At 43.8% G+C, this 12,323-nt stretch overlaps 3 protein-coding genes across 3 annotated transcripts in view; all 3 read right to left on the reverse strand.

Moving 5' to 3' along the window:
• SARC_08485 (hypothetical protein) overlaps positions 1-1,663 on the reverse strand; it is a gene marked incomplete at both ends in the record, with an annotated part of 12,449 nt that extends 10,786 nt beyond the window's left edge. Inside the window, 2 exons of the mRNA XM_014297545.1 lie at positions 209-308; positions 1,493-1,663. Of these exons, the coding sequence (XP_014153020.1) occupies positions 209-308; positions 1,493-1,663 (271 nt within the window). The remainder of the gene's footprint in view (positions 1-208; positions 309-1,492) is intronic.
• Positions 1,664-1,805: 142 nt separating this feature from the next.
• SARC_08486 (hypothetical protein) lies at positions 1,806-7,648 on the reverse strand (the record flags this gene model as incomplete). Its single annotated transcript, XM_014297546.1, has 4 exons — positions 1,806-4,973; positions 5,288-5,460; positions 6,512-6,602; positions 7,583-7,648. 4 exons carry the CDS (start codon positions 7,646-7,648, stop codon positions 1,806-1,808), a joined length of 3,498 nt encoding a protein of 1,165 aa, XP_014153021.1.
• Positions 7,649-10,509: 2,861 nt separating this feature from the next.
• SARC_08487 (hypothetical protein) lies at positions 10,510-12,033 on the reverse strand (the record flags this gene model as incomplete). The annotated part of the gene is made up of 4 exons (XM_014297547.1): positions 10,510-10,579; positions 10,894-11,029; positions 11,206-11,455; positions 11,743-12,033. Coding segments are annotated over 4 exons (747 nt in total), but the record flags the coding sequence as incomplete, so codon positions are not given.
• Positions 12,034-12,323: the final 290 nt, after the last annotated feature.

Below are 12,323 nucleotides of genomic sequence, written 5' to 3' on the forward strand. Positions count from 1 at the left end.
CACATATATATATATATATATACATACATACATACATACATACATACATAATATATATATATATATATATATATATATATATATATATATATATATATGTATATATATATATATATATATATATATATATATATATATATATATGTATTTATATATATAGTATATGGATGTATATATATATATAGCGTGGGAAACAATTTGGGCCTACCCTCTGATGGGGGAGTCCCTTTCTTTTTGGAAATACGAAGTGGTGTGGTATACTCTTCCACTGGCGGATCAGTCTCTTCGCAGTCAAGAATGGACTCCGTCTGTCAAGTACGTGCATGTAATGGGTACAGAGATCATTCAGACTCATATTAAAGTATACACGACGGTTGATATGCATAGGTCACAGTGCACCTGTGTGTACGCTACGTCTCAGGTTCAGACAGTAGTGCAGAGGTCATTCAGTTGGGTGTCTTTGATCCAGAATCGTTGATAAAAATACGTGGAGTAGGAACGTTTATACGCAAGAACTTCATTGGTGCGAGGAGGGCAGTGCGTTGCGTAGCGCGCAGAGTTGATCAGCACGATTCAACGAGTAGTAGATCAGTTTCGACTGTCGTTGATACCAGTCGCTCTACTGTGTATGTAGTAGATGTGAGTGATGAGGCGAGTTGCACATAGCACCATTTCACGCTATGGCGCGAGTGCGAATTTATCAGAGCTCAAAGCGGGTATGATGTAGGTAGGTATGTTTCATGCTTAAGTATGCACAGTGTGCTCTGTGCGACTCAGCTCTGGCCATAGCACGAACGTATGCCCTGACAACGAGTAACCAGTTGGAATTAATATCATATAGACAGACAGATAAAATAAATCGTTCTATTCAACTCCATTCGAGAGTTTTTATTCTGCGCTTGCGAGCTATGACTATCATGCAGCAAGACGACCGGGAAATCAGAGACTTAGCATTGCGCGTAATGATCACTGCAGCAGTGTTACTGGGGATGCTGTTGAGAGTGTATGTCTATTCGCATTGACCGACGGATAAGTGATGCACTGGACTTGCCAGCGTACAACTGCATATATCAGAAGCTCTTGGCACAGATATAAATACTGAAAGAAAGACATCTCGCGACAAGCAGTCATCGAAGGCATCTGTTGGAGTCACAGGACTTTCTTCGCACGGTTTTATGTGCTCTTTGCCGTCTATGATAACAAAGATTCATATTGCCTATACATTCGTATGTACCTACTTCTTAGGAAAGTAAGTGTACAGTTGATGCGTACGTATCTATGCACATATCAGCAGATAATATGTGCGAGAGGATGTGCTCTTGCCTGCATCATTTCACAGGGTGGATACTTTTTACTTCACAGGAGAGCTTCTAGCACGCTCAAGTATTGCGTGTGCATACCGTGCTGCTTTAGAGGCGTATGCATAAATACACATAAACACACGCACACAACCCTATGTGCTTCTATATAATCAACACGATGGAAACCTCACCTTAGCATCTTCTGAAGGAAACTCCGATTTGATGATGGCATCGATGGTCTCCAAATCATCTTGCTGAAGATACATGTGGGCCAGATCACTCGTAGTCAGTTCGGTACATATTTGTTCCTCTTTGATTGTCTGCGCCTGTGTTTCCAGACTCGCTGATACAATAAACAGCATGGCATTAGCAAACAGTATGGAATAAATTCAGGTAGAGTTGAATCGAATTGGACCCGATTAGTCAGCAAGGATCAGATTTACTCATTGGCCTATTCTGGTGCTGAGGAGCCCATTATCTAAAAATAGAACGTTTCAAATACGCTCAGAAACAAAACTCCAATACCCAAAATGGGACAATAAGTACATTCGCCTGAGGAAACACATTCGCCTGAGGATTAGAGGCAGCAACTTTGAAGTTTCGAAGAGCCACTACAGACATACCTTGCGCCCCATTGTTCTCCAATCGTGTGCGTGTGCGTGTGCGTGTGCGTGTAGACACCGGAGTCATATCAACCACCTGTGGCTGTACGTGCACGTGCACCTGTGTGTTGGCCGTTGTAAGTCCGGGACACGCACTCGTACTATCCTTCCGCATCTCCAGACGTGCCTTTGCACTTGAAAGTTCAAGTGTATGTGTGTTTAACTCTGCACTTTCCATAGAGGCGCCTTCATATACATTCGTCTCAGCCGCAGCTACGGTAGTCGCCGGCTCAACTGTCCAATCGGCCGCCACCGCAGATTCCGGCGATTGATTGGTTCTACAAATAGATACAGTACATTCTGTGCCTGACTGGTCGGGGCTGTGGCCCGCAAGTGTAGGTAACTGGTTGATAGTAGTCGGAGGGGGTGTTGCAGAGTGTGGGTGCGTATCACTATCGGCCGTACACACCATACTGTTACTACTAGCTTGGGTGAGGCGTTGCACTATCGAAGAATGGCTCGGTGTAGCAAGTACACCCCCATGCACACCACCAGACGCAACTACGGGCGCGGGAGACTCGAGGGCAGTGGATGTGCACTCCACGCTCTGTATATTTGTGTACGATGCGACAGGCACCTGCGTGTGACTGCCAGATGCGCTCAAGTGTATAGTATTACCTACACCTGCAGATACCTCCATGGACACGATGCCCTCGTCTCCAGCGTCTGGGCCCAATGTTTTAGTACTAACCGCCTGCTGCGACGTCGTATCGATGCCAGAGCCCACACAACCTACACCAACGCTATTGGCACACAGATCAGAGGAACCATTAGCCTGCAACATATGCATTGAATCTGACCTCCATCCAGACTGCGGCGCAGAATCCATCCCCATCGCATCCATACACACGCCACTGTCTCGTTTTCTATTCACACGCGGTTCTGTGGCCTCGATCCGAGTGTTAGACGCACACCCGCCCGTACCCGCCAGATGCGTCTCAGCGCCAGTATGTCCCTCATCGCTGTCCTCGGTACACGCTACATAGGCACTACCATCATGCTGGTTTGCTGGCACAGACACGTGTGACTGGCAAGTTAGGGCTACTCGACTGGCCCCAGGGTGGGCGTGGTTGATAGTGAGCTCTGCAAGAGTGGGCGTTCGAGTGTGTGGAGGGTATGTGGAGCTGTTGGTGTGAGGCGGTGTGCAGCGTTGCTGTAGCCTACTGTTGTACTGCTGTCGCATAGCCGAGTAGTAGTTGAACTGCATGGGGGTCATGGTGTTCATATTGGGAGTGCGTGTGCGTGTAAGAGGCGAGCTCGTAACCGTTGCTTGGATAAGCAGGGGTTGAGCGTTCGCACCTACGCTTGCTAAATTAAAACCTTTTATATCTAAGGGATCAGCAGTCGCAATACAATCCGTGGTACAGGAATTATCCCATAAAATTGGTTCTGTGTTTCTACTGTCGTCCATGAAAACATGATGTTTCTCTCCCATCGATGCTATAGCTTTAGGGTCACTCGCAATGGCAGTGCTTTCGTTTTGCAGTGCTTCAGAGACCATACCACCACTCGAGACAACAGCATTCAACCCTCCTGCTGCTGTAGCTACACCCTTACCTACTGAGCTGAGACCATTCACTGATACTGTTGATATCTGCTTATCCGCACCCCCGGATGTGGATGCTCCAGCGTGCGTCGGTAAACGCGTAAAGAAGTTCAAATTACCTCGGGAACCGGGTGTCGGTCCAGTGATAAAAGTATGGTTACCATGGTAACGAATCGGGGTAGTGGGATCGTCGAGGTGAGACTGCAGCCGTACCTTTGTGCTGGTGCCATATGCACTGTCCCTCGCTTGTGGCGTCTGTTCCGTGTCCTGCCGTGGCGTGTGCACACTGTATGTAGGTAAGGGATGTGCTGCATGTGGTTGTAGTATTTGTACACAGTCAGACCGAGATATTTGTGTATTGTCCGTAGTTGGTATTGGCACTCTATGTGGCTGCGTGGCTGGTACATAGTCTGGCGGTGAGAAAGATGTGCCATCCATGCGCAGTACTCGTGTCCTGCTATCCTGCCGAGTCTGCACTGGCGTACACATACTACCCATTTCCTCGGCGCATTGTCTCTTGGTCGCGTACGCCCCTCCATTCATGCATACACTCTCATCTGTACGTGTCTCTTTATTTGCGTATGCTCTTTCTGGTGTCCTCATCCCTTGGTCTAGAACCATGTTCGCACTCGCCCTGCACGCACCTGTACTCTTACGCTCTACGGATAGAGCATTCTTACCCGCAATGTCTGCTCCATCCACAGCCACTCGCGCATCACGCCCTGGCCAGTGCTGTGTTAACTCCGCACTAGTCCTAGCCACAGGTCTTACGAGGGAGCGTGCGTGGTCGGGTGTAGTGCCAGACACTGATGTATACGACAGGTCCGTAATAAGATCGACCTGATCTGTTTGTGTCTCGTTAGGGGTGTGCATCTGCTTAGTCCCCATGCCACGTATCGGTGTGGCAGGTGCTATCCCATGAACAACCCTAGCTTGTGGATTCTCCGCTGAACTACTACGACTGGATGTGGGCGTGTGTGTGACTTGTTGCATAACTGTACTTCCCTCCATCGTCTGCGTGACGGGTACTGGTGTGTCATTCCTTGTCCTTATCCACGACGTTTCGGTTTCGCGCTGTACGGTTGTCGGGCCTTGTTCTGCGCATTTAATCGCAGGCGCAGTTGACCTCTGGTCAGTATACCCTGTTGAGCTCTGCTTGCACGGTGTACCAATAGCCGGGGATATGTCCTGACAACCTACCGTTCGCTGAATACTGATAGTTTCAGTTACACTGTCAATAGCATCCCCGTCTAGGCTCGGATCAATTGAAACAGGTGTGATAGTAGCAATATTCTGGTCGACTAACAATCTAACTGTTTGTGCAGCTGAAGTTTCATCAGCATCCCCGTCCAGGCTTGTGTAGATCGGTGTATTGACAGTAGTGACTTTCAGTTGACTGTCTATGGTACTCTGGATACTCTTCGCTGAGTATTGCTCCTTCACTGGTGCCGGAGTGGGTGTTATCTATATATAAAGTAAGTTACGATGCCTATTTTAAAAAATAAGATGCGAGCGATATGTATTTCTTTATGCGCGCAGATCACACACGTCCATGAAGCATTATGAATACTGACAATAGAGAGCGGGTTAGTCAGCATCCTAACAGCAGGTCAGGTAATCCCCCCTCCAAACCTACACACTATCGATCCCACTCACAACTCACAACTGAGTGGTGTCACAATTTACACCAGCGATAGCAGCTACCATACTTTTTCATACGCGTGCGATGGAATAAATGTAAAAGATAAACATGGCGGAAACACGCACTGAATTCACACCTTTTTCGGAGTTTTGTTTAGATTTAGAGCAGCATTCTTAGCTTTGATGATATTTCGGTGCTTGACTCTGAGCTCTTTCTGGGCTTGTTTGTGGACACTTCTCAAATACCTCATTTGGTTGCCATGACGACGTGCGGTCAACTGGAAGGGATCGTCTGGACCTATGGTGGCCTCTGTCAATAGTCCAAGTAAACATGACAATGACATGATAGACGAATGAGTTCGTAGTAGGATACCGAATGAATGACACTTTCAGATATATACGCTCATGGATTTAAATTACCAACTCTATTTCACTCTACCGCTCTGCGCGATCCCCGTGCTGATTTCTCTGTGACGATATCTAGTTGTGCAAAAGCTGACTAAGCTAGAGTATCCTTCGTATCCGGCATACACTATATGATACGCTAATGTGCATGCTGTAGTCCAATATTGCAGATACTTATAACCCTCCAACACCTTGTGGAGAACAACACTGCGAAAGCAACATGTGATCACCGCCACCAGGAGAGCAATATGGAATTGTAGTTGCAAAGTTGGTGCCCAGTATTGTCCATTTGGAATACACGAATAAAGACACCATTCCCCAGCAACGAATAAAGTAAGCTCAATACCAGCCACTCCCATTCTGACATTTACATCCACTCGAGCTCAAACACTCTGAGATTACTAAACGTGGACTATAGGCACAGCTTTTATGTCGCAAATGCCTCAACAACGCATAATAGTTCAGCATTTTTACATATCGATACACACTATAGTCACTTCTGCTCCGTGGCAGTTGACTACGAGAGTCCGCTGGACAAGACATCGGCGGGCTTAGGCGGAGCCACAAGCATATAGACACATGATATGCACACGAACGTGTACATCGAAGTGGGTGCGACCAGCTCCAAGATGGTGTGCAACACTATCTATCAATGCATTATTGTTGACACTGTAATCAGCGCACGACTGCAGAGGTAGTCACAGGAATACTACACGCAAGCACTGCTACACTGCGCTTGAGGGTGTTGTTCACCGCAGCATCACGACAACGACAGATCGGACACTGGAAAAGTGTACAACGGACGAGTCTCTTTGACGTTGCCCATGAGTATGCCGGCGGAAACAAAACAAACAAACCACATACACTGGCTATCTGTGCAGATCAATCACAGGCTCTCAATAGTACAAGCCTAGGTACGCATTTGTATGTAAACCATACAACAACTCCAAACCCACCGGAATACTCTATAAGGCCTTTCCTCTTCTCTCGCAGTACTAAGGCTATCATCTCAGCGACGTGTTGTTCTATGATATTGGCCACTTCTCGCTGTATTGTAAGTTTCAGACGGATAGGCCCATTCAGTACATGCTATAATAGGTAGGTACAAAGCACCCTCAACCACTATGGTAAGGACCTGCGGCGAGTATAAGCTGTGGGTCTCAGGGGGTACACTATGCACGCACCATATAACTGCACGCACCATATAAGATCATGCACAATGCTGATAGCACTGATCTTGGGTTGAAACGTTAGAATATTCCGGTATGTCAAGAGTAACATGCTTGAGAGTGAGTTTATTGGCAACGCTTTTACGTTGCAATATGGGAGCTGCCTTCACTTCTAAACAGACTTTCACATATGAATTAAGCCAGGTCCTCATATCCTATAAAGTCTTCCCGTATGTTTGCAGTTCGCTACTAAGCATATACCGTCGACTATAGGTATATACCATAGACTATAGACATATACCGTAGGCTATAGGCATATAGTTAGACTATAGGCTAGGTTGGAACAAAGAAGTGTCTAACCGATCCTGCAAGCCACGACAGCCAGAGGCCGCAACAGCCTCAGTCTCAGACCGTAAGGTTGTGATCAATAGTCCACAAAGTCTGACCAACAAACACTTGGGTGTTCGAGCGATCAGAGCTAACGTAGGCAGAGAGAGTGTCGCTCAAGTAGCTATTACCATAGAAGTAGTAACATATTCGAGAAGTTAATCTTGGTTGGCGTTATCGAGTTGCAAATACACGCTACACATGTGTAAATATACGCATGGCATGTACATGCCATGTATGCGTTTGACCTACAAGTATGCATACACACATGCAAATATACGTGTGCTATGTTTCTATCGTATACGCATGCAAATATACGTGCCCTATGTTTCTATCGTGTACACATTCAAATATACGTGTACTATGTTTATATTGTGTATGCAATCGACTTGTAGGTACACAAACTTACGTGAATTACGCAAGAAGTATCCCGTACAACCCCTGCTTGCTCGGGTGTTCAGGTACACTCACCTCGTGCTGTGCGACCAGTTCGGCCATTTCAGACTTGTGTTCCACATCCTGTGTCTGCTTCGGCATGGCTTCTCAGTAGTATTTTCCTTAAACTCTTTAGTCTTCAGAAGTGCATGTCTACGCAAGGCAGTACAGTCACGGATAACTGAGTGTAAGCAATGCGATATCAGAGTCATTGCTTGCAGCTATGGAGAGTCCGAACACTATTGTGTGGTGGTAACAAGCAGCATGATTGGATATATAGACTATTAACAGGCCACAGATGCACACACGCTCACAGTCATAGCCCCTGTTTATAGTAATTTAATAGTTTGAACACTATCGTGTGATAAGATCAATTAAAATCTCGGGTTTCCAGAGCATTAACGGGCCACAGATACACACGCTTAGTGGTTTAGTCTCAGTTTGAAGTTCTCTACCTTTAATCTAATGACGAAAAGTAAAGAGCTAGCATATAGGTACACAAGGAGTTAATGGTATACAATCTAAACGCACGTCTAGTGGCACAACAAGTGTAGACGAAGGCATACCATGTACATTCGCGTGTAAGATGTTGTGATATATAGTGCAACGAGGGTAAATCAACCCTAACGTAATCATGTGATTATTATCATATAAGCTCATAGCTAAGTACAATGCTCAATTAAATGTACCTTTTGCTTTGTATATATGTTCATTGTAGGAAGCTATGGTACGAACCATGTACCATATGTGTCCATACGAACCGTGTATCACGTTTATTATGTGTATCTACGGTTTGGACAGTTGTATTATTCATATCAAAGTATATACTAAGTATCGCACTTATCGAGTGTCTATATTTAATTACATATAAATATATGAATTTCTCCTATTATTTAAAAATTGAACCATAAAAAGCCAAAGGAATATGATAAAAGCTAAATGTTTGCCGCCTAAAGCGAGCTTCCATATTTAGGGAGACGCTGATACACTCTGACTTGGACTGCCACTCTTAGAAAGAGTGAGCGCGAGATCAGATAAATGCCTAGGTACGTATGTATATACATACGATTATATGCCCACATCTATATAAATCACCAGTATGAGCACTATTACACATTTACATAGGCATAAATATAAATAAGTCGAACTGAATAGCAAATTATATAGGAGGCTGACTATCACCAGAAAGAGAGAGATCAGCACATAAATGCATATATAAGTACATACATACGCTTCCCCCCTCCCCCCCCGTCTACATAAATCACCAATATGAGAACCATTACATATTCACATAAGCACATCAAATGAGTCGACTGAATACTAAATATATAAGAGTCTGGTTGTCACTAGAAAAGAGAGATTATCACATAAATGCATACATACATAAGCACATCCATAGGAGTCACAAGTATGAGCATCAAAGTATATTCATATAGACATATATGGGTATTAGTATAATATAATGTATAGGTGGAAGTCGCTCAATACGGAATACACAACAGTCTTGATTGTCGCTAGAGAAAGAGATAGAGGGAGCGAGAAGATCAGCGCGTATGTACATACATATTTATGCTTATATACCCACTCACCAGTATGAGCGCCAATACTGGTCATGTATAGGTGAAAGTAGCTGAATACAAAATGTATAGCAGTCTGATTGTCACTAGAGAGAGTAGGGTCAGCACGTTAATGCATACAGCCATACGTTTATATACCCACAACTATATAAATCACCAGTATAAGTACCATTACATACTCGCAGAAGGTATATATAAGAAATAGTGTATAATACAATGTATATGTTGAAGTCGCTGAATACGAACATATAGCAGTCTGACTGTCACTGGACCACATCTATATAAACCACCGTTATTGCCACCATCACGTATTCACATAGGTATACATAAGTAATAGTATATAAATATATAAGCACACCTATATAAATCACTAGTATCACCACCAATACATATTCACGTAGGTATAAATAAGTAATAGTATAATATAATGTATGTGTCGAAGTCGCTGAATTCGAAATACATAGCAGTCTTACTGTCAGTAGGATAGGAGAGAGAGATCAGCACATAAACTACATACATACATAGTTTATATACTCATCTATATAAATATATCACCATTATGGGCACCATTGCATATTCATGTACGCATATCAGCAGTAGTATAATATAATGTATGTTAATAAGCTTGTATATACGACATGGGACGATATATGCACCTATGTAGGATTTATTGAATTTTAATATCGATTTTATGTGTGCGATCGATTGCAACTAGTATTGATTTACAATTGCCTAAGAAATTTCGGTCACGAGTCTTGATTGTATCCAGAATAAAGCTATCAATAAATATACAAACAAGCCTTTTCTAGTCCACATAGTTCACAATTATAATGCATATCAGTCAGATGAATGCTTGTGCTTGGTTATTGGGTTTCAATTGTGCCGACGAAATGCTAGGGGCTTCCACAAGCATACACTTTTGGGAGCTATATACTTTTAGTTCGGCATAAAACAATGTCATATTTGAACAAATCTCTGAGTTCGCCGTATTCGAATTGCGACGTTCGATTTAGCAATCTGCCCGTCCCGCAGTGGAAGTATCAGTGCGGTTGGTGAAGTAAGAGATCACACAACGAAGGGATGCAAGATCCCTTCTGGTACAAAAGCCTCAATATAATTAGTACAGCTGGAGTCTACAACTTGCGCTGAGTGATAAATTTGGTGATGGCCATTGAATTGTCGATCGAACTCATTCCAAATACATTATTTATGTTTCTTTGAACAGAATATTCATTATATTTAACGAGAGGACGTACGTGCATACAATACACAATTACTAATCGCGACGCTGATAAGAAACCTTTCTCAGCAAACGTTGTTACTCGCTCATTCTAGTACGGCTCATCTATGTCATTTCCACTAATTGCGCCGTTCCGCCAGCAGAGCCTACTCGCTTTCCGCCTCCAACGGAACCCAATTCGAGCATAAAGTAGGGAAGGAACCGGTAAGAAAAGCGCTGTTTAGGATGGAACGATAGTGTTAAGGTTTAAGATTTGCGGATGTCTCCCCAGGTGACCCAGACTATTCATTAAACTGCCGTCACAGCTCACACAGTGATAAAAGTGATCATAGAATTTAAAAGTGGTATAGGGCAAAGATTTAGATACAAACATGACGAATACTCTTCAAACACTCTAAAACATGACTAATAACGTAAGCGAGATGAGTGCAAAAGCACGCGAGAAATTGAAACGGTCTACGCACCGATTATATTTTTTTGATTCAATACCCACCCACCCACCACACACTGCAAAAACAAGGCATACGTACCCATAGGTTGTCCCAACGCAATCCGCGAGACCGTCCATCAAGCTCAGACAATCCTGAGGGCAAACGCCACCGACTTGTGGCGTATCACAGGTAGCACTAAACACCGATTGGATCAGGCCTTCAATATTGAACTTATCTGAGATAATAAAAACAAAGAATGTTTTTTCTCGTCAGAATCTACAAGAACAAACTTAGGAGCTTTCGTATCAGAACCTGCGTCAGGCTTACGCCACACTCAGTATGAAATCAGTCAGAGTATGTATGCGTGGCAGAAAGGTTAAGTTAATCGAGGCTCACGGTAAAGACATACACCTTCGTCGCCTGCGTTGAGGAAAACATCCGTGATTTTTTTGGTAGTCTCATCTCCAAGGGCTTGTGCACATTGCGCTTTGATAAAGGATACTATCACGGGCATAAAGTTCATCTGAGGCTTCTCACTCAGACTTTCCTCACATCCTGGCTTGCCGCCCGATACAGGTCCCGGATGAGACAACACAAACTGTGAGGTGCTGTCAGTTGGTAGTAGATCTCCATCGTAGAAATCTCTCGTTCTGCATTTTATCTGTGTCGTCGAATAGTTAAAGCATAATCAGAATAAGGTCCGGTTAATGGGCTTAGTATCAACACATCGGATCACAGCTTTGCACACGTACATCACACTCAGCTGGCTGTGCGGCGCGCGCGTACAAGGATGTGCAACACAAAAGTGATTAACATTTTTCTTGTGCTTCGATGCACAACGTTGGACTCAAACGCCAAATAGAAACAACCTCCAACCTGCCTTAAAGATGGTAAATAGAATCGACAAAATATATTCTACAAACAAAGTCAAACATATGAACCACTTACATTGTCTTTGGGATAGTACATGATGTTATTGTAGCACATTTCTTCTCTAGTAGCAATGCCACCCCAAGTGCTCTCTGTGCGCTCTTCGGAATTGAAGACGCACGTGGTCTGGATAGCATCTCCGTTTCGTATTTCGGTAGGTTCATATAATCCATAGTATTGGTTATCAAACCAATATGCCATTTCCCGCCCTAATTCGCCGATCTTTTCACAGCTGCGGTAGTGTTCATTCCATACAGCGCGGCCGAGCAGATGTGCATGTCCCCACCAAGCAAATGCTGTAACCGATTCCTGTGGCACGAAATTTCGAATATAAAATACGAGCCAGTTATATTTCAAGGTTAGTAACTGTAAACTGCAACAAAACCCTATAATATAACTCTGCAACACGGTTATAAATCCACAATTTGCAAAGTTGGAGTCAAACTATTACCACAAATATATACCACTCTTGCTACATACAAATATATACCGGCTGCATACACATATATACCGGCTAAATACAATTATATACCGGCTACATATAAATATATACCGGCTAAATACAAATAAATACCGGCTACATACAAATTTATACCGGC

The sequence above is a fragment of the Sphaeroforma arctica genome (genome assembly GCF_001186125.1).
Source record: "Sphaeroforma arctica JP610 unplaced genomic scaffold supercont1.767, whole genome shotgun sequence".
Classification (NCBI taxonomy): domain Eukaryota; class Ichthyosporea; order Ichthyophonida; genus Sphaeroforma; species Sphaeroforma arctica.